This window comes from Balaenoptera acutorostrata, chromosome 2 (assembly GCF_949987535.1).
Source record: "Balaenoptera acutorostrata chromosome 2, mBalAcu1.1, whole genome shotgun sequence".
Classification (NCBI taxonomy): Eukaryota; Metazoa; Chordata; class Mammalia; order Artiodactyla; family Balaenopteridae; genus Balaenoptera; species Balaenoptera acutorostrata.
The window spans coordinates 36,967,794-36,991,877 of NC_080065.1; the positions used below are offsets into that span (position 1 = coordinate 36,967,794).

The 24,084-nt window shown below is 37.7% G+C and overlaps 1 protein-coding gene across 3 annotated transcripts in view; it reads right to left on the bottom strand.

Moving 5' to 3' along the window:
* Window positions 1-1,326: 1,326 nt before the first annotated feature.
* Window positions 1,327-24,084, bottom strand: part of TTC33 (tetratricopeptide repeat domain 33) — a 33,466-nt gene continuing 10,708 nt past the window's right edge. For all 3 annotated transcript variants that reach the window (XM_007192159.2, XM_007192158.2, XM_007192160.2), the window contains exons 3-5: window positions 8,562-8,643; window positions 6,307-6,438; window positions 1,327-3,356 (exon numbers count right to left, since the gene is read on the bottom strand). In XM_007192159.2, the coding sequence (XP_007192221.1) occupies window positions 3,003-3,356; window positions 6,307-6,438; window positions 8,562-8,643 (568 nt within the window). In that variant the 3' untranslated portion in view covers window positions 1,327-3,002. The remainder of the gene's footprint in view (window positions 3,357-6,306; window positions 6,439-8,561; window positions 8,644-24,084) is intronic.

A 24,084-nucleotide genomic window follows, 5' to 3' on the forward strand; every position in this document is an offset into this window, starting at 1 on the left:
ATGGTACAGATGAACCGGTTTGCAGGGCAGAAATTGAGACACAGATGTAGAGAACAAACGTATGGACACCAAGGGGGGAAAATGGCGGGGGGTGGGGGTGGTGGTGTGATGAATTGGGAGATTGGGATTGACATGTATACACTGATGTGTATAAAATTGATGACTAATAAGAACCTGCTGTATAAAAAAATAAATAAAATAAAATTCAAAAAAAAAAAGTAGATCCAGGTTCTGTGATCTATACCTTGCATGACTTTTCAACGTTTATGTAGTGTTAGCACATTTAAGATAAATACTCTATAATCTAAGAACCTGTTGTCGGGACTTCCCTGGCGGTCCAGTGGTTAAGACTCTGTGCTCCCACTGCAGGGGGTGCAGGTTCGATCCCTCGTCGGGGAACTAAGATCCCGCATGCCACTGGTGCAGCCAAAAAACAACAACAACAACAACAAAAAGAACCTGTTGTCTAGAGAATAATATATGATTCTCAAATCATCAGGCATGGTCTGGATGTGTACTGTTCCGACTAATGAGTGTCTATGCCAATACAATTTTCAAACAAGAATACTACAAATTATGTTCAATATAATATTAGTGTTTAGTGCTGTTTCAGAAAGTATATTAAATATCTTTAATTATATCTTTATTATGAACATCAATTGTTTTTCTCTCAGATTCAAAAGCATTTGCTATTATAGTTACCAAGCTTGGTAAAGATCTATCGGTATTCACATCCTTATAAAATAATGTATGCATTCTTCTCTTCACACACAGAAGAGTGTTAGCTAAGCATCTTTTGGGGCCTGAAGAAATGAGCTGCCTTCCTTCTGCATAATTCACTATTTCTTTCTCTCCTCCATCCTGCATCTAAACCATCTTACGTCTTATCTCTGTGTAAGGAAGAGACAAACCTGGCCTACTGATGTCAATAAAGAGGAAACGCTAGGTTCATAAACAGAATTTAGTGGCTACATGCACTCCATCCTGGGTCTTGCTTCTTTTGGGCTGAGGTATAGACCTTACACCAAGAAGAGTCCTCGACTGAAAGCCATCTGTCCTACAGTATCAGAAGTAGTGACTTCTCACTTTCACAAAAGGAAAAGATTACAAAGTAGTTCTCCTCCTTTCTTAAAATCAGAAGAAAGTGAGGTTAAATAAAACCAATTCAAGTTCTTCATAGAAATAGCTAGCATTTACTGAATACTTCATACCCAAGACACCATACAAGGTGCCTTACATATTTTATTTTCACATAAGAAATGAATTAAATCAATCAATCTAATTTTTCAAAAGCTAACAACATAAAATAATAGGCAAACCTTTAAATGCAGAAAAAAACTATTTATTCACAAATTATACAATAAACATCCATTACTCGAAACAACGTACGAAATAGTAAGTGCTCACTTCTCTAGATACCCAACTATCTGCCTTTTGAGAATATGCCTTATTAAACAAAATAAAATATAATTAATATTTGTTTTTTGGATCTTTCTAAAACTAACTTCTTTAACCAGAGCTAACTTTCTGATACAACTTTGGGGAAAAAATATAATACTTTTCAAGGCAAGTGCTGGCTTCTCCAACTCTGAAAAAAAGAGGTAAGCATTCCACTAAAAGAAATGTTTTTAAATCATCTCAGAAAAATGTACACTATTACATGTACATGCCCTCAGAGGGTAAGGTAAGATTCTTTAAAATAACTTACTTCCTCTCTAACAAGGATAAAATTAATTTTAAACCAATAATAGCTTCCTGAGTTTCAGAAGTTAACAGTACACAGCAGTTCTACTGTACTAACATATATGTGGCATAAAAATAACAATTAACATTAGCAATGACAGTATTGACTTGTGGATGTGACTGTGGCCTTTCAATGAAATATATTCTGCAATATATCCTTTCTACTCATGGGACTGAACCATAAATCACATTTCAGTTTCTATGTATGTTGTGCCTAAGGTATTCACTCATTGGCACTTTAATAAATCTCTACTTTTTTTTTTTTTCCAATTTTTAGAAAGGTATAATTTAGCTATTTAAAACTGTGATTGCTTCCCATTTCACTGAGTAGTTTCAGAAAAGTTAACTAGAAAAGGAATTCCAAACCATCAGCTGGAAAGTTATATCAAGAGAAAGTTATTTTCAAGGTTTTTAATCTTGTAAAAGTAAGGAAAAGAAAATAACTGCTTTTGACTGGGACAAAAGCAGTGCAATTTGTTATGATGTATCTATAAGAGCCATTCGTTTTAAAAAATGCACATCTTAAAAATGACTCACTTGGTGCTAAGGACTACTCTATCTACTTTAATAATTTAAAAAATAAAACCATGATTCTGACATTTATCAGTATTTCACACATCTAACAAATACTGAAACTAGCAACTACCATTGTTATAAATAAAGTCAAAACAAAAGCACAAATCAGAATTAAGAGAAACTTCAGAAAGTATTCAGAATGTACACATTTGCATGCATTTTCAGTCAAACTTTCAAGGATCCCACATATAACCAAATGACAACTTTGAATCAAAATGAATGTCAAAAAGATTCAAGCTTTGTGACAGACTTACTCTAATGAAAGAAGAGAAAAAGAAGAGTGAATAGTAACAGCAGTGTATTTCTAGCAGGGAAAGAAGCCTACTTCCTTTATCATAAAAGCCAACAAGTCAATATTTTAATAACACTGGCCATCAAGTTATTCACTCTTTGAGAATTTATTTTTCAAGTTGTATCTTTAAAATGCATTCATTTATGTATTTGGATTAAATTAAGCTTATTAATCAAAAAACCACTGTACCCAGAATTTTAATCTTAAGAAGCTGAAATCATAGCTTATCAAAGCAGAGTCCAAACACTACACAATAATTCTTCCATTTAGTTTTTATATGCCTCATCTGAAAAACTTATTTTACAAACAGGAGTTTTGCCCTGTTTCTCTAAATGCCCCCACGGCTAAAATTTAGGTGGCAAAGATAGATTCAAATGATTCCTGCTAAGCTTCATCGGGCTTTGATAAAAACAGAGCCATCTGGTGGAGCAGCACCATCTTCCTTCTCAGTCACAGTCTCTACAGTCCCAGAAGCCGACACAATAACCATTGTTTTATCTGCTGCAACTGTCTTCTGTTTTTCAGCAATAGCTGCACAAACAGCTACAATCTCCTCACTTTCAAAGTCATACTCAGGAATTGACTTTGGTGAGAAATGTGTTACCTCTGCTGGTGCTTCACTTTTTTTAATCCTCTGTGCTACCTTCTGCTGCTCCTGGAGCGTTCTTGCCCAAGAAAGGTCTTCTTTCCATATTTCAGGGTTCATTGGATAGATGTGAAGGGCTACTTGAAAACTTCGAATTGCCTAGGGAGGAGAAAAGGTCAGACTTTTTTGTTTGCTTAGTTTTAATAAAGGAGTGTATTTAATATAATCTACAATATCCATCTCTCTCTCTCTCTCTCTTTTTTTTCCTCAGTGTATTAGAATGTAAAGATGGAAGTTAGAGCTGTTCTCTACCCACTAGATGATGGTTACGGTAAAAAAAAAAAAAAAAAAAAGAGTCAGAGTGTAAAAGAAAGTGGCTGACAAATTGTTGATGAGGACTAAAAGTCTATTAAAACAGAGGTACTGATATTATGGCTCAAAACAAGGCAAATGCATTGTTCAGTTTCTGCAGATCAGCAAATATATAAATCTGGTGATTTCCTGGGCTAACCCATGATCAGAAAGGTATCAGGAATGCATATCTTTGAAGCCAAGAGTTTAGATCATAATAATGATAACATGTCTATAGTGTCACAGGAGACAAAGAAGGACATTATATAATGATAAAAGTGTCAGTTCACCAGAAAAATATAATGATTATAAATATATATGCACCCAACAGCAGAACATTTAAGTATATAAAGTAAACACTGACAGAACTGAAGGGAGAAATAGACAGCAATAAAGTATTAGTAGGAGACTTCAACACCCCACTTTCAATAATGGATAGAACATTCAGACAGAAGATCAATAAGGAAACAGAAGATTTGAACAACACTATAGACCAAAGGGACCTAACAGACGTATATAGAATGATTCATACAACAGCAGCAGAATACACATTATTCTCAAGAACACACAGAACACTTCCAGGATAGATCACATCTTAGGTCACAAAACAAGTCTTAAATTTAAGAAGACATACCAAGTATCTTTTCTGACTACAATGGAATAAAACTAGAAATCAACAGCAGAAGGAAACTGGAAAAACTTACAAATACATGGAAATAAAACAGCACACTCTTGAACAACCAGTGAGTCAAAGAAGAAATCAAAAGAGAAATTAAAACATATCTTGAGACAAAAATTAAAATGTAACATCCTGATACTATAGGATACAGCAAAAGCAAAACTAAGTGGAAGTTTATAATGATAAATGCCTATGTTAAAAAAAAAAAAGATCTCAAGGAAAAAAACCTAACTTTATACCTCGAAGAATTAGAAAATGAAAAACAAACTAAGCCTATGAACATTTTCCAACATACACACCCAGCTCCACATAAAAATCTAAATACTCATAGATGTATATACAACTATTGACTTTTAATTTACTGCCTGTTCTATTTACCTATGTATTTTCTTATGTTTTTGTCCATATGTATATGTAGAAAGAATTGTGAGATGTTAGAAATTTTAGCTTGTTTTCAATATATTTTTTACAGTATTCTCTTCATTATGACAATGAGTAAAGTTATTTTTTTAACCATTCTAGTATTTCAAAAGAACGGCTTAAGTTTACATAAAAATTACAAATTTAGATTTTTTTCAAGTAGAGCCCTAAAACTGTATTAAATGGGGGAAAAAACACTTTTAATTCCATGAATTTCACAATATAAATAGAAAGAAGTGTATCAAGGGGAAAAAATAGCAGTTGAACAACTGGTACTCCTATTTTGAAAACTTAAAATATTGAATAATTTTACTTTTATTGGTTTATTCAAAGTATCTCTGTTGTCTCACCTGCAGTTTATTTTCTTTCTTTATAGGACAATCTTTGCTAAACATTATGTCCTAGAGATTTTTCCCATTACCATAGGTACTTATAAGCAAAACAGATAATGATTTGTAAGTTTTTAATAAAGGAGAAATGGGTAAAAAGTATCATAGAATAGACTTTTGTTTTGCTGTTAACCTGTTAGAAAACTAAATTCCTTGAATTTCTTTTTCCAACTCTGATATGATTTAAGTCTTCAGATAAAAAAGAGGAAAGATGACTATGTTAAATGGCAAGGAAATAAAACAACCTTTGATTTAACTTGTTTCCATCACTGTGAATTTTATTTCAGATTATCATTTTTAAGTTACTGTACTTTAAGCAATCCTTTTCTCATCAATATTCCTTATGATTTTTGAGAATCTGATAAATACCTTTTTTGGTAATTAGAAATAATGATATATTTAAGAGTACCAGAAAATCTAAGTTATCTACAACTGACTAAAGCCATTATTAGTAATATTAAATTCAGGATTTACCAATAATTTTAGCCTTTAAAGAAACTTCTTTGGGATTTTTTGCTTGTTTTGTTTTTTAACTGTAAAAAGCTAATAAAAGCATGAAAAATCTTAATTTTTGATGACAAAGAGCAAATCTGGCACCACTATATTAGATTTACAGAAGTCTTTTAGGAAATTAGCTGTCAGGTATATCTAGTTCAGTCAAAAGAAAAACAAAAACAGGACAATGCTCACAGCCAACTCTGACCTACCAAGCCTTTGCTACCTACAAGGTATAGTCCAGACAAGGTGAGAAATGCATCAAGTACCAGTTTAGAGTAAACTTTACACAATGAGTATTTCATTTTCATAAGCTTCTACCCTTCCCTATTTCTCCACTCACTAAGCCTAGCAATTTTTCAGTCTGAATATTTATCACCATTACTCTCCCGTATTTCACTTTCTTCCTTCCTCAACATAATCTTTTAGTGGTTTTTGTCTCCATGGTGATACTAATACCACTTTATAATGTGGTAAATTTAATGATGCAAGGAACTAACCTAAAAGTTGTTTTATATTTAAATAAGGTTTACCAAATGCCTACATTTCACGTTAATATTTTTTTAATTCCCATGATGCCAAATACCTGAAAAATATTCTGATCCTGATATAATTGATACCTGTAACGGAAAAAGATGTTCGGTAATAACTGATCTGTGTTTATGGGTTAATACCTTTAAAAGGTTATTTGCTATTTACTATTTACTTTTTGGTTCAGCTGATGCAAAGCATGTCAAAATAAAATGTCATCACTGTAATAATCTGACGTACTTACCAAGACTATCTCTCCTAATCCAAGCTGAGCACGTCCCAAAGTTTGCCAAGATTCCCATGAATGTGGATTTCTCTGGACAGCCATTTCCGCAGCATGAACTGCTGGGAATGTTTCATGAAGAGACATTAGGACCTATAGCCAAAAAAGAAGAAACAAAACCCATCCGTAATATTCATAAGTTAGCAAACTAAACACTAGCCAAAAAGAAAAAAATGGATAATTGTATGTAAACAACTCTTTTCATTTTTAAAAATATATTTTTAGTCTGGAAAATATAACATTTTAGTGGGTTTGACCGCCTTCTCTGCTATTCAGGGTGAGAAATTATATTCTTCCTACTCCTGAAATAACTAGGAAAAATACAAAGCATTCCCTTTTCAACTGCTCAACCCTACTGCCCATCTGGTCAACACCAGGTGGGCATATTCTGGCCATGGTGGCTCACAGCTATTTGAACCCCAATTCCCCTTCTATTTATTCTACTTACAATGTGTTTTTTTAGGGAACTCCAGGTCCTGCTGTCAAACTAGGTAAATTTAAATTTGTTCAACCACCCATCCTGTTCCTAGTGAACATCTTTCTGCTCTAAAAATCATTTAAACACTCCACCAGCCTCCCCACAACTGGGTTCTTCAAATCATACACATCAGAAAAATCAGGGAGTTCCAGAACCCTCTACCTCAATTTATGGGAAAGGGCTGGCTTTGATCTATAATATTTTGACCATCTGCGTTTCACAAGATTTGTGACACCATCGTTATCAGGTTCCAGATAAAACAACTCATTTCATACAGCTTGCCACAAATCCTATCTTTAATATATACATGTTTAAGATTAAAAATTAAAGACTTATCCAAATGCAGGTCCTCATGGCACTCCATTCAGTGGAAATAATTTATCTGGGTTTTTCCTGGATAAACTACAATCAAAGCTGAAAAAGGATGTGCCCTGTGTTTGGGACCACCATCTGAAAGGTGTGCTAGGTGTGTGGATCAAGGCTGAGCTGCAACCATTCCCTGCCCGAAGTACGTTTCATTCTCTCTTTGAGGTTTTAAACATCTTTTGGATAATCTAATACAAGTGCTCAGAGGTTTTCTTTATGAACTTTCCCACAAAATATTAAAACTGTATTTTTAAGTAGAAATGTTATTTTTACGTTAATAAATTGAGTCTATTCTGACTTTTTGCTATGGACTAGGCCATTTTTAGAGAAATATCGTCATCTAGAATCCAATCCATCCTCATTCTGAAGAGACTGAGTTATTGCTAAGCCCACTACAATTAACTTCCAAGGAAAGCTAACACATTTCATTCATTTAAGGGATCACCAGTGACTTTTTAAAAGACATCCATCTGCTCATATCTTAAGCAGTTAGGTTGAAATGAAAGTTAGCTTCATTGTGAAGTGTTTTTTTTTTTTTTAATACTTTATTTATTTATTTATTTATTTATGGCTGTGTTGGGTCTCTTAGTTTTCGTGTGAGGGCTTTCTCTAGTTGCGGCAAGCGGGGGCCACTCTTCATCGCGGTGCGCGGGCTTTTTTTTCACTATCGCGGCCCCTCCCGTTGCGGGGCACAGGCTCCAGACGCGCAGGCTCAGTAGTTGTGGCTCACGGGCCCAGTCGCTCCGCGGCATGTGGGATCTTCCCAGACCAGGGCTCGAACCCGTGTCCCCTGCATTAGCAGGCAGATTCTCAACCACTGCGCCACCAGGGAAGCCCCATTGTGAAGTGTTTTAAACAAACTTCTAATTTGATGCATGAGGAAGAGCCATAAATAATATGGTGACATATGTTTTTCCCAAATAAACTGTATTTTAAAAAAAGAAAATGGGGCTTCCCTGGTGGCGCAGTAGTTAAGAATCCACCTGCCAAGGCAAGGGACACAGGTTCGAGTCCTGGTCCGGGAAGATCCCACATGCCGCGGAGCAACTAAGCCCGTGTGCCACAACTACTGAGCCTGCGCTCTAGAACCTGAAAGCCACAACTACTGAAGCCCGCGCGCCTAGAGCCTGTGCTCCGCTACAAGAAAAGCCACCGCAATGAGAAGCCCGCGCACCGCAACGAAGAGTAGCCCCCGCTTGCCGCAACTAGAGAAAGCCCGTGCGAAGCAATGAAGACCCAATGCAGCCAAAAATAAATAAATTTATAAAAAAAAGAAAGAAAATGGGAGGAAATGCTCTTTTGGTTCATCACCGCTCACCAGACATAGTGAGTGCAATTTCATAATAAAAGGGAAATTCTTCATAATTATTACCTGTGATTTCATCTCATACAGGGTAGCATCATTTGGGGTTAACTGCAGTGCTTCATCCCACTTCTGAATCGCCTCTTGGTATCTATGGTTGTTAAAGTTACATTAATATTATATTTTCAGTATGTCTTTGAGAGTACATGACCAAATTTAAAAATCAGAAAATAAGGAATAATTGTTTACCAAGAAATATCTCTACTCAAGAACTGATAATGGTGATGTTACAAAACCAGGAAAATTTAAGACACGAAGGGAAAGGACAGCAAAAGAGAAAAAAGCAAAACCTAAATAAAAAAGACTTTTGAAATTTTTCAAGATTTTATTTTCTGGCCTAAAAAATCACCACCAGAATTTCTTTTTTTCACCAACCTCAATGTCTGCATGTGTTGTCACTCATTTCAGAGGTATTACAAAGGATTTCTCTCAAGCACTTATAATCTAATTACAACCCTTGGCTCTACTGCAGCAATCTAGCTGACAGAGATGACAATTTAAGATGTTGCCAGGTCATTCTGTAAAGATTCTTCAGTTTTAAGATTTTTTGTCTATAAGCTCCAAGAGCACAGGGACCATGTCTTATTTATCACTATCAATAAATGGTAAGTTTATAAGATATGGGTCACATGAATGAAAAACAGTATGAAGACAGTGATTTCCACTATCACCTTTTCACTGATGTTCTCCCAGTCACAACTCTCTTCTGAGCTAACATCTCTACCTAGATTCCCTATAGACACCTCAAACTGAATATGCCCCAAACTGATCTTAGCATACTCCATGCCAAATCTGCAGAAGCACAGTAGCACTTTCTTTCTTTTTTTTTTTTAAATAAAATTAAGGAATGATTAAGTCCTGCACATTATCCAAAGCAGTCACCTTCACAGCATCCTTCCCAAGCAGTTAACTCATGTGTACCTGATTATTTCTAGGAGGACAAAGTTCAAATTACTAGAATATTCTTCACTATAATGAGCTGAAGCTTTCTATCCTGTACCTTCCCCTCAATGCTACTCATTCTCCTTTCTAGAGCTAAACAGAAAATATATAATCCACCAGTTTTCATTCCTGGCTACATACAGATGATCTAGGGAGGTTTTGGAGGGGAAAAAAATACACGTGCATGCACCCACACACACATATGCTGGTCCCTGTCTCAGATCAATGAAAACAAATTCTTGGAGTAGGGCCCAGGCATCTGTATTTTTTTAAAGTTCCCCAAGTTATGCTAATAAAAACCAGAGTTCAGAACCACTGATAAGATCTCTCTTGGGATATTAAGCCCTATCATGTACTGTCTTCTCTTAAATCTCTTCTTGCTACCCTTCCTTTCCTCTATGTATTTTAGTGTATAATTTCCTACTGTCTATGTGAAGATCCAAACCAAACATAACAACCAAAATGTGGGCTAACCTGCACTGATTATTACTTAAGCAGGGAGCAGAAAACTAAAGAAATAAAGGCAGAATTTGGTAGAAAATACAAAGCTGAAAAACATAAAAAAGTACATTCTCTGTCTCTGCTTCCACCTTGCTACAGCACTCCTTTACTAGTAAATAATACAAATGGCAGTACCATTTCCAGGGTCCTGTGCCACCGTGGCCACAGCAAAAGGGCGGCAGCTATCTTAGAAGAATTTTGCCACACTGCCAACTCCACGGCTAGCAGCAGGGGTGAGGGTGGGCAGGGCGCAAGTGCACTAGAGAAAGCCTGACTTAACTGCCACATGGGTTGTAGCAATGGCTACTGTTATTCGGTAGCAGCAGGCTAATGTATCAATGTAACAATAAGCTGAAGATTCACCCCACAATGGCTGGCAGTCTTTGATTCTAGACAAACCACATCTGAATATGCAGAAATGATTATCAGAAGCACTGTTAATATCTTCTTCCCTAACAGGGGTCCCTGCTGAGCCCCGAGGAGATATTTGTTTGAAGACTGTTAAACTCTGGGTGAAAGACTACTCGAATTTTAGGAACTACCAATGACCTGAAGACAGAGCGACCATTATTCACCTCATTTTTATGATGTGTTACCACGATGCTGTATGTTTTTCCCTGTCTCTGCCTGCAACAGACCTATTCTTAGGACACAAATCAAATCTTTAAGAGCTTCACTAAGTGAAAATTACTTCTCTATCAAGGATTTTGCCAAACTCAAGCACCTGTCTAGAGCCAGGGTCCCCCAAGTGGGAAGTAATAGTGGAGACATGCCGTCTCACTGGCCGCTGTCCTTCAATGCTCCTCCTTCCGTCTCACTCAGCGATCCTTTGGAGTGCTCCATGCATTGCTCTGCTTTCCACGGGCCCTGGCACTTCCGTGCAGAGTCAGGCTATGCCCACTAGCCTGGCCTGCACAGGCCTGAGTGGCTGGCACACAATTCTCCACACAAACCGGGCTTAGCACGTGGTATACACACGTTGGCTAAACCACTGTGTCCCACCGTTACTTTCTAGTTACCCTGAATGGGAACCTGAGGCTCACAATTATTTTAAAATAATTGTCATGTCAGTGTTAGCTTAGACCCACCAAATGCACTTCAAAGTAAGACAGTTAAGTATCTTTTCAGGTACCATTAAAATTCTTTATTTATGAATTCCAATTATTCTATTAAAATACTATCAACTCTACAGAATTAATTAACTAGCTCCTTCTGTAGCATCACCACCTATCAGGTCGCACTGCTTGGATTCATATACTAATGCCTAAAGGGGCCCATTCTTAGTCTTTCCTTTCCCAGCCCCTTCAGATAAAGCAGCTTCCTTTAAGCCAAAAGTCCCTCTAAAAAAGGATGGAGAGAAAAGATACAAGGACTTCACCTGGTATTGCACTTAGCAAAAAAAAAGAAACACACAGAAAAGGAAAGAGAAAGTCTGAACTTTACTGGCAGACTCTTAAACAGGGATAAAAACCACAGCTTGCAGAGAGGAGGAAAAGGCAAGGAGGAGGAAGACAGGGCCTGCAGATTCCAATGGACCTCTTCCTTCCTTGATCTGCACATGTACATCTTTTAAGGCAGCTAAGACAGCAAATCTGTGCTGGCAACTATAAACTGCACTGGTGGCTTATATTGGGTATTCAGTATTTTTTTAAACAAAAAATATTCTTAAATCAGGTCTTCCTTATATTCTTTACCTGAGTAAATGATACCTGTTTTGATATAAAAAATTTTTCCCTGGGTATACAAATAGAGAAGAACCAGATAACAGAGGAAAGTGGGCGTGGGTACGTGCGCACGCGCACACACACACACACACACACAGAAATTAAAGACACAATTTCACCACCCAAAGATCTTAACCATAGTTAATATAGTTAACATTTTATTGTATACCCTTCCAGTATATTTTAATATAATGTATATAACACACACACAAAACATCTTCTCAGGTCCTGAAATCATCAAATGCTTCCCTCTACAGCATAATACTTAAAGACCGATTACTACTGTTCCAAATGGATCCTCCCTTGTTAGATATTAAAAGTAACCCTTTGGTACAAACTTCCAGTTATAAGATGAATAAGTTCTAGAGACATAATGCACAGCATGGCGTGGTGACTCTAGTTCACAGTACTGTATCACATACTTGAAAGTTGCTAAGAGAGTAAATCTTAAATGTTCTCACCACACACAAAGTAATTTTATGAGGTGATGGATGTGTTAACTAACCTTATTGTGGGAATCATTTTGAAATATATACATGTTCAAATCATCACATTGTACACCTTAAACTTACACATATATCAATTATATCTCAATAAAGCCGGAAAAAAGTTACCCTTTGGCCATTACAATTCTCTTTTGGAAGAAAGTGTGCCACGAATAATAATTATTAAAGAAGAAAAAATGTATTTTGGAGGTCAAACAGAATACACGTACTAGGGCTTCCCTGGTGGCGCAGTGGTTGAGAGTCTGCCTGCTAATGCAGGGGACACGGGTTCACGCCCTGGTCTGGGAAGATCCCACATGCCGCCGAGCAGCTGGGCCCGTGAGCCACAACTACTGAGCCTGCGCGTCTGGAGCCTGTGCTCCGCAACAAGAGAGGCTGCGATAATGAGAGGCCCGCGCACCGCGATGAAGAGTGGCCCCCGCTTGCCACAACTAGAGAAAGCCCTAGCACAGAAACGAAGACCCAACATAGCAATCAATCAATCAATCAATCTTTAAAAAAAAAAAAAAAAAGAATACACGTACTATATTTGATGTAAAACTGACTGGAAATGAGATCACCTTAGAAGGAAAGTTGTATAACTCAAGATATCACTCACATTGATTTCTTTTAATTAAGAAAAAAAGCCACTGAGGGAAAAATAAGTATTATATTTACTCGTCTATACAACTCCCCTTCAGATTTTCTATTAATATGCCAGACGTACAAGGGACAATTCCAGGTTGGTTTAGTTATCAGAATTAGCAATCTCTAAACTAATCAAAAATTCAAATGACACTAGTACTTTTTAAGTATAATAAGATTATATCTAAAATACAAATCATATTCAGGTTGTTTAATCCTCTGAAACTAGCCTAGGTGTTTAACAATTAGAATTATAATTTTAAAATTTTGGTCTTATAGAAAAAAGAGGAAATCCTTATAGTGAAAAACAAATACAGCAGCAGCCTCTCATATCTTCGCTCCTCAATCTAGTATCCAAAATACACGCAGGTGCATGCACGCACACACAAACATACACTTAAAAGCTCTACTTCAAATGAACAACTACTTTTAAACTACTGTAAACAATAAGAGGACATGTACAGGAACACTATTTTCAAAACCTTTGTAAGGGACAAAAACTTTTTTCCTTCAACAACTTAAACATAAAAATAAACCTCTAAACAAATGCTGATGAAGGAAAGTTCTTAACGGGAAAAAAACAGCTAATAAATGCAGGAGAAATATTAGAATTTTAAAAATCATCAATTATGAAATAATGGATCTAGATGAATCTAAACGATGACCATCAGTGGATGCTAAAACCATTAGGGAAAAGATGGATGCAGAACTGTACGATGGAAGATAAGGCTGATATTCCCCTGAATGCTGTAACTGACCTTAGCATCACTAAAGGGACACTCAGATATTATATATGTCATGATGTGATGCAACAGAAAGTAAACAACACCATGAATATTCTAGCAAAAAAAACCTGAACTTCAATTGAAGCTGCTTGACTTAACTTCCAGTTTACAGAAAATACAAGAGATGGAGGGAAAAAAAATTAAATGATCCAGAGGGAAAAAATCAGGCAAATCCAGAGTGTGAGACAGTCTACTAAGCAATTTGCCTAGTTAATTCAAAAAGTCAATGCCATGGGAAAAACTTTTAAAGGTCAGAGAATTGTTCTAATGTTCTAAATCAGGGTCCACAGACTTTTTTCTGTAAAGGGCCAAATTGTAAATACTTTAGGCTTTGGAGACAAGACAGTCTCTGTTCCAACTACCTGACTCTGCTGCTCTAATGTGAAAGCAACCACAGACAACACAAATGAGTGGTGCTGTGTATCAACAAAACTTTATTTAGGGCTTCCCTGGTGGTGCAGTGGTTGAGAATCTGCCTGCCAATGCAGGGGACACGGGTTCGAGCCCTGGTCTGGGAAGATCCCACATGCCGCGGAGCAACTGGGCCCGTGAGCCACAACTACTGAGCCTGAGCATCTGGAGCCTGTGCTCCGCAACAAGAGAGGCCGCGATAGTGAGAGGCCCGCGCACCACGATGAAGAGTGGCCCCCACTCGCCACAACTAGAGAAAGCCCTCGCACAGAAACGAAGACCCAACACAGCCAAAAATAAATAAATAAAATAAATTAATTAATTTAAAAAAAAACTTTATTTAGAAAAACAGATGGCATACAAAGTTTGATCCACTAACTGTATGTAGTCTTCAACCCGGCCCTAAATTGAAAGAGACTAAAAACACCTAACAACCGATAACGATGTATGAGTCTTGATTGGATCTTCAGCCAAAAAATCAGCTATAAAAAACATTTTATGGACAACTGCAAAACTAAATACGTATGAGATACTAACATATATTAGGAAATTACTGTTGTCTTACATGCTAGTTATATTATGGTTATTTTGGAAATGCCTTATTGATAGAAAATTCATATAGAAGTTTTCAGGGATAAGCTTTCATGATGTCTGCAACTTATTATCAAATGGTTCATAAAACATATACAGAGAAAGCAAATATGGCAAGATAACAACTGCTGAATCTAGGTGGTGGGTAAACAGATGTTCACTGTAATTTTCAACTTTTTTGTATGTTTCAAAATTTTTACAATAAAAAGTTAGAAAACAGCTTTTAATGGAAAGTTATAAGCATGTCCCCTATCCTTCTACATACACACATGCACACAATCATTAAAAGCCAAGTTTGCTGCTTGATAACAATATACTCAAAAACAAAAAGGGAAAAAAAGTAAACTATGTTTTTTTAAATGCACATCCAGTTTGATCTAGCAATTCCATTTCTATAAACCTTTCTTGGACTGACCTGTATGTGTGCACACTTATATCTTTGAAAGGATACCCACTATATCATTTGTAAAAATTAAAGATGAAAATGTTCTTTTTCAAAAGAGGTAAGGTTAAATACACTTTAGAACATCATATAATGAAATATAAGTATACCTTCATATCCAAATCTTTCCGGTTCCTGATTTCAGATAGTAAGAGTCTGGATAGTAAGAGACCTACGACACAGCCATTAAAAAAAAAAAAAAAAAGGACTTTCCCTATGGCACAGTGGTTGAGAATCCGCCTGCCAATGCAGGGAACACAGGTTCGATCCCTGGTCCAGGAAGATCCCACATGCTGCGGAGCAACTAAGCCCGTGCGCCACAACTACTGAGCCTGCACTCTACAGCCCGTGCGCCACAACTACTGAAGCCCACACGCCCTAGAGCCCGCGTGCCCCAACAACTGAGCCCACGCACTGCAACCACTGAAGCCCATGCACTCTAGGGCCCATGTGCCACAACTACTGAAGCCCACGGGCTGCAACTATTGAAGCCTGCGTGCCTAGAGCCCGTGCTCTGCAACAAGAGAAGCCACCGCAATGAGAAGCTTGCGCACGGCAACGAAGAGTAGCCCTGCTCGCCACAACTAGAGAAAGCCCCTGTGCAGCAACAAAGACCCAACACAGCCCCCCCCAAAAAAAGATCTCTAAGATGCATTAAGTTAAAAAGACAAGGGAGAGAATGGTATATAGATTATATTTAGAATGCTACCATTAATGATGTTTTAAAAGCTCTATAGACCCACATGCTTATAAATATAAAGATGATCTTGGCAGGATATCAGGAAACTGGTGACTGTGGCTGCCTCTGGGAAAGTGAAATAAGAGGCTAGGGGACAGGAGTAAGGGCAAGCCTCCTCACTGTGCATCCTCTGTTATTACTGCATTTGCTTTTTAAGAATCATGAGTATGTTTCATTGCCTTTTTCTTTTCATTAAAAATTTTAAGAATAAATTAAGTAAACCATGGATCTGGGAAAGATCACATACAGAAGAGAGTAGATAAGAAAGAGAAAAGATACCAGGGCTGGAGTTTTCAAAATCTGGAGGTCAAGCAAAGAAGGAAGGACCAGCAAAGATGACTGAGAAGCAGAGAAAGAAAGGAAGGAGAAAATTCAGGAGTGTGTGTAATTTTATAGAAACCAAGAGAGAAGTCTGTCATGGAGAGAGTGACAAGTTGTACTGAATACTTCAGAAAGCTCTAATATCATGCAGGTCATTGGGGACACTGACCAAAACAGTATTGTTGGAATGGTGGGAATGGAAGCCAGACTGAATAGTGAAGTGGAAGTAAAAAGGTAGGGACAGTGAATGACTCACTTGGGAAGTTTTCCTGTGAATATCAAAGAGAGAAATGAGAAGATTACGCATATAAGAATATAAGATCAAGAGGTGATTTATAGGGACTTCCCTGGTGAAACAGTGGTTAAGAATCCACCTGCCAATGCAGGGGACCTGGATTCGAGCCCTGGTCCGGGAAGATCCCACATGCCACGGAGCAACTAAGCCCGTGCGCCACAACTACTGAGCCTGTGCTCTAAAGCCCGCAAGCCACAACTACTGAGCCCACGTGCCACAACTACTGAAGCCTGTGCACCTAGAGCCGGTGCTCTGCAACAAGAGAAGCCACCGCAGTGAGAAGCCTGAGCCACAGTGAAGAGTAGCCCCCGCTCGCCACAACTAGAGAAAGCCCGCACGCAGCGACGAAGACCCAACACAGCCAAAAATAAATAAATAAGTTTATTTATTTATTTTTTAAAAAAAGAGGTGATTGACATATCTCAAACACAATGTGTTCAAACTGAACTCACCATCATCTCCTACTCCAAATTTACTCTACCCGTATATCCCTGACGTAAAGAACAGCACCACCGAGTCATTAAGAAAATCCTAAAGCCATTCTTGACTATACTTTTCCCTGCTCTAGGTCACATTAGTCTTCAGTTCTCTAATTCAATTCCTTTAATCCACTGTCACTGCTACTAGCGTAGGTCCTCAGCCTTCCAGGATGGTCAAAAATTCAATAAACCAGTCTTCCTGAGACCAGTCTTGCCTGACTCCAATCCATTTTCTACTCTATCTCAGAAAAAAATTTCCAAAACATAGTTTTAATGAGTTCACCTACTGATAAAAACATTTCAATAGCTCCTGGTTACCTTCAAGACACTCAAGTTCAGGCCTCTTACATTTAACTAGACGTCCAATAGACATGTCTCGGCTCCAAATCCCCATTCTCCTCTAGACACTCCTTTCACTGACGTTGTACATTATGCTCCTTCCAGTTCTACTGAACTATTGTTGATACTCCAAAGGGAGAGATTTTCTCTGGCCTCTTCTTGGCTTTGCACGTGCAGATTCCTACGACTGGATCATTGTTCTGCCCCTTCTTCAGCTAATTTCCATTTATCTTTTATGACTGTTCTGATGCTATCTCCTCCCAAAAATCTTGTAAAACAGGCTTTAATTCTTCCATTCCCCCATTTAGTTAAACACCCCCCTTTTATATCATCCAAGGAACTCTCTAAAACAGTACTCTTTACTCCATATCAAAACAGCTTCCCTCTTTGTGTTGCCCCCCAAAAGATGCTTACCTAATATTTTCTTTGTGGCATCAATGCCTAACAAAAGCACTAAATAAATGAGTAAAAATAGATACAAGACATTAATATACTAAGTTAATTTGACTGAAGGGAGAAGAATATGAAACAACAAATGACAAATGATGTTGAACATAATTTTATCTTTGCTGAATCACACTGCTAGATTTTATGCAGCTTTAAAGTAAATTTTAATTACTTGTCCTGATTAAATTCTTGACAAAAGAAAAGATGCATACATGAAAACACTGCTAAACTTAAAAGCGTTATTCTAGATATAACTGATTCCCATTCCCAGTGGTTTTGTTCTATGAAGTCACCATAAAGACTGAATTAATGAATACTGAATCATTGGTTCTAAGGTTAAGTTCCAGCAAGCCTCTGGTCACATTTTTATCAACTGATTAACACATAACCCTGTTTATGTCCGTTTCTGTTTAAAGACATCTTTAATACACATTGCTGGTTCATTAACACTGAACTCGTGGCCAGCAGCACTGTAGCTCAGGCCTGGATGAAGCTAACCCAACACGCGTATTTTCTCCACATGACACATCACAGCCTTCTTGGGCTTAACAACACTAGACAGCACTTCTGCGCTACACCTGGGGGCCTTTTTAAACAGCAAAATCACCCAGAAAAGGCAAAAAAAAAAAAAAGTGCAAAACATAACACTAAATAGACCACAGAGAGGACGCTTGTTTTCACTATGAGAGATAAAACACAAAGGCAGAGGGAGCATTGCCTTGTTTGACTCAGCTGGGAACTCACATGGGAAAGCACCATAAGTATTGATTTTGGTGTTGCAAATACATTGTACTGAGTAAGTGAACTCACAAATCCAAAATCCATGAATGAGGTTTAACTGTATTTAAGAAGAAATGTTAGAGCATTTTTGTCAATGTCAAATAAATTGTAACTAAACACATTGATCACCACTTTCCACTAATATCATGATAGACTTCTATCATACAACTTTATGTGCTCATGTGGAAATACCAAAACAAATTTAAAAGCTATTCCTATACAGCTACATTTCAGTAAATCAGCAGCTAATATATGATTCATCATTTTATTTCCTTACTAAAAACTATATCATCAAGAACGTTAAAGGGGACTTCCCTAGTGGTCCAGTGGTAAAGAATCCGCCTTACAATGCAGGGGACGCAGGTTCGACCCCTGGTCAGGGAACTAGGATTCCACATGCTGCGGGGCAACTAAGCCTGCGTGCCACAACTACTGAGCTCGCGCCCCTCAATTAGAGCCCGCGTGCCGCAAACTACAGAGCCCACACGCCCTGGAACCTGCGTGCCACAATTACAGAGCCCAGGCACCCTGAAGCCCGCACACCACAACTAGAGAGAAGCCGGAGCACCACAACGAGGAGCCCCCGCACCGCAACGAAAGATGCTGCATGCCTCAACGAAGATCCTGCGTGCTGCAACTAAGACCCGACGAAGCCAAAAATAAATAAATTAATTAATAAATAATAAATAAATCTTTTAAAAAATTTTAAAAAAGAATATTAAAGGTTTCACCTTATTTTATATTGTTTTCTAATATTTATAATCATTGTTTCCCCAAAATGTTTAACGATAGAAATAACTTTTCTGGCTTAGTTTAGATTTTGTTATTGGAAGTTCAGTATATAATATTTGAAATTAAAGTTTAGTTTGCTTCCTTGATTTTGTGGGAGCTTTCAGAGAGAAATTATAATGATGTTGAGATCTGACTGAAAATCGTGCGATTTCCAATGTAGGTAGATCAGGTTCCAAGTTTTAGACAAAGGTCAATTCCCTGAATTAAACAACACACACATAAAAAAACCCTCCATAAATTACTTTGAGTTTTTCTGTCTAGAATTTAGAATAACATTCTGAAGAAAGCAAGGAGAAAATAATGTGCAGTTCCATACAATGAGCATTCATCGTAAGGAACTTAACTTCTTGCAACTTCAGATAGGCTCAGAAAGGAAGAAAAAAAGAAGCAAAAACAATGAAAGAAAAAAATATACTGCCTAATTGCATATTCTCTCAAGACAGTCATATTGAAGGAAAGGGGATCTAAAACAGGAAGAAGTATTGAGATGATGCTCAGACTGGAGTCCCGGTATGTTTTACGAGGCAAGAGCAAGAGACACGATATAAATATACTTTAAAAATAGGGCTTCCCTGGTGGCGCAGTGGTTGAGAATCTGCCTGCTAATGCAGGGGACACGGGTTCGAGCCCTGGTCTGGGAAGATCCCACATGCCACGGAGCAACTGGGCCCGTGAGCCACAACTACTGAGCCTGCGCATCTGGAGCCTGTGCTCCGCAACAGGAGAGGCCGCGACAGTGAGAGGCCCACGCACCGCGATGAAGAGTGGCCCCCGCTTGCCGCAACTAGAGAAAGCCCTCGCACAGAAACTAAGACCTAACACAGCCAAAAATAAATAAATAAATAAATAAATAATAAAAATAAAGGAATTCCTTTAAAAAAATAAATAAATAAATACTAAACTGCTCTGAATTTTAGTCACTATCAATTAATGAAATTATGTGGACACAGGATTAGGTTAAGTCATAAAGTCTACTCTCACTAATAATTTAAACAATTTACCTACACAAAAGAACAAACATGTCTTTAAAAGTTTCTAATTTATTATAGACAAGAACAAACAATTTACGGCAGATCAATTCACCCTGGAAACAGTAGGAAGGTCCTCTGAAATTACATGGAAGTGCACACACACGGAATAAAGGTCATTTTCCAAAGCAAACTGAAACAACAATGCCAACGTCTAACTCGTACAGGACGTTTCTTAGTTGTTACTGTATTGAAAGCAATTACCCTGTTCTACTCCTTGCTACACTAGGCAATGAGAATTTTCTGAAAAATTTCTAAAAAGTCATCATTTTAATATCCCAATTTTTACTTTAGATACAAAAATCATTTGAAATATTTTACCGCCTATATTACTCATTCGTTTAGCATACACATACATGTCACAAAATAAAATTCACCAGAAATTAATTCTAGTATAATTTGGATTAAATGAAAACATTTACAAATAAATCAGTAGTTCCCTTATTTTAATGATAAATATGATAAAATCACAATAAAGGCAAAACAATAAGTAGAACTCCCTTCGCCTGGATGAACTCAATCATTTGTCTTCTTGCTTTCTTGGAGAAGCCTTCTGTGACCCCTGATCTAAATCACTCTGGCTCATGGTACCCGGTTATTTATCTTTGTAAAACTATTTGAAACTTCATATTTATCTCTGTGCTTATTAAACTAAAAGCTCTATGTAGACAGTGCAATAGGTATTTTGCTCACCAAAGTATATGCAGCTGTATCAGCTAACACAGGACGAACTGGGACAATATGGGAGGGGCCCTGACTGGAAAATAGCAGCCACTGCCTAATCCAAAATTTTAAATTCCACAATTAGAAATGTAGTCTTAAGAGTCCTAATGCATTTCAGCACATCTGGAGAATCTAGCAATAAAAATAAAGTACACTTTTGTCCTAAGAAAGATACATTATTTGAGAAATGAGAATTAATCCTAGTGATCACTGAAGAATTTTTAGTCCATAAGATAAACGTAAAAATCCTAAATAAAGGATTAGCAATTAAATCCAGCAACTTGCTAAAGTACAAAATCTACATGACCATGTAGGGTACACCTCAGAAAAACATTAGAAAAGGTTTCATACGTAATAGATAATGGAGAAAAAAAAGTATATGACACTCAACAATGCTTACTATAATTCAATACCCATTTTTTATTATTCATAGCTATCACCTATAATGTTTTTAACAAAATGTATATACAACATTAAAGAAATTTAGTTCCCTGGTGCTATTATCCACTAAGTTTTTTTTTTTTTTTTTTTTAATTTTTATTTATTTATTTATTTATGGCGGTGTTGGGTCCCCGTTTCTGTGCGAGGGCTTTCTCTAGTTGCGGCGAGCGGGGGCCACTCTTCATCGCGGTGCGCGGGCCTCTCACCGTCGCGGCCTCTCTTGTTGCGGCCTCTCTTGTTGCGGAGCACAAGCTCCAGACGCGCAGGCTCAGTAGTTGTGGCTCACGGGTCCATTTGCTCTGCGGCATGTGGGATCTTCCCAGACCAGGGCTCGAACCCGTGTCCCCTGCATTGGCAGGCGGATTCCTAACCACTGCGCCACCAGGGAAGCCCTATCCACTAAGTATTAATGGTATTACCTCTAAAAGCATTTACTGTGTCACCTAAAAAAAACGCATTTGTACTTCTTAGGCATATTACAGGTGATTATAAACTTGTCTCTAAATAATATTTCCAAATGTTATTATAGACACAACATGAAAAACTTTGGAAGTATGTTATGTTCTACCTTCTTTCTCTGGAAAATTAAATTGTTGCTTCATAATAATCTTTATACTCATAATTTTCTAACTAATAGCATAGTAGTAAATTCCACAGGATTTAACAGTAGCAAGTCTATGTCTCCCAGTCTTAGCCTATCTGTCCAGTCTTTTTTCTCCCCACCACACCTCTGCTTCACTTAGCTGTGTCTTTGCCCTGTCTCTACCTACATATCACTCCTTTGTTCGTGTGGGTTCCTCAGTGTACAAACATGTGCACATTTAGGTTCCTGTTCCTCCCCCTCCTCACCTAGTCAAAGGCTCTCTCTCCTCTAAGACCAAGTGAAAATCCCCTTTTCTCATGAAGACCATGAGTACCACTTAACTGACCACACAGTCACACTTATATTTCTAAAGTAATTTATGTTTTACAAAGCAGTTTCCATACAATTACTTAACACACAATTATTTTCGTAAAAAGTTAATTCACTTAGTGCTCACAAAAAGTCCTGTAAGATTGGCATTACTTGTTTTCATTTTACTGATGGAAGAAACAAAAGTAGAGAGCAACTACAGGACTACTCCAAAGGCACATGGTACTAAGCCTACACAAACCAGGATTTGAAGCTAGCTCTTATAACTACATGACCAATGCTTTCTCTAACTACCCCAATATTGTTTTCGTTTAATTTTTCTCTAATTCTTCCATGTATTTCTATCTTCTCTTTACTAATGAGTTCAGGGACCAAAGGGTGGGTTTGCTTGTATTCTCTACAACACCCAGAACATGACCGGGCACACAGAAGGTGCTAATATCACAGATTCTACCTATCTCATTTGTCCTACCTTCTCCAAGAGAAATCTTGGAAAGCAGCAGAGAGAAGCATGGAAGACATGAAAAGAGGACAGAAGCTAGCATGCTTACAATACATTAAAAAAAAAAAAAGATGGAAAGACGTAAAAACAAACTCTACCCTAAGACAAAAGTAGCAAACACCTTAATTCTTACTTTGTTTCATCTCACCATTCCATGTACAGAAATTACAAGAAATTCCCAAGACTAGGGGAATAGAAATATGGGTAGAAAGAATCAAGAGATTAGAATTATAGGTACCTTAAGACCCTGGGATGTCTGAGGTTTCAGGCATCTTTGTGGCTTTTGAGGAAGGGCCTGAAGCCAAGGTCAGCGTAGTAATGGTCCATGCAATGAATATTTTAGGCTTTGTGGGCCATATTGTCTCTGACACAACTACTCAATTCTGTTGTAGCACAAAATCAGCCACAAACAATACACAAACAAAAGTACATGTTTGTGTCCCAGTAAAACTTTATTTATAAAAATAGACTAAGGTTTGCCAACACCTACTCTACTTGGGCCAACTACTGTTAAACTGCCACATTTGTCAAATGTCCTTTTTTCTTTCAGTCCTATTTTCTGCCTACCTCAAGCAGGGGCAGTTATCACCCCATGGAGGGCATGTATGGCAATTTATAGAGGACTTTTTGGTTGTCACTAAGACTTGGAGGCACTAGTGGCAGGGGTTCAGGGATGTTAACATCCTGCAAGGCAAAAGGCAATCCTGCACAACAAGACACTGTCCTGCCCCAAATGCCAAGAGCATTATTCCTAAGAATCAGGCCGGCTCATCCCACCCACTGCCACAAAGCTGCTTATGCACCTAAGTTTAAGTTGTCCCAAAGTACAAAATAAACTAAGAAGTTCAAGATGACACTGACCATCCCTAGTTCTGTTTTCTCTTTTCATTAGGCAGGCATGCAAACCTGAGGCAAAAAGAAAAATGTCCTCTTCCCGTTGCACTGCTTTGGTTTTGAAAACATAGCCGCTGCTGTTAGCAGAGGCACTGCCAAATGAAACGTGCTTTGTTCACCAAGGCATACAAAGGTTTAAAGGAACAAGCGAGCTGCTCTCCACTGGCTAAAGAGAAGCAAGAACTGGTGGGCATTTACTTCGCTACCGTGGGCTTGGTGAATTCCCTCCCCTCCCTCATTTCTCATTTCCCCTTTGACTTACTTCTGGCCTACAAATAAAAGGTGGTACCATCTAGTTCCTCCACTTCTGGAT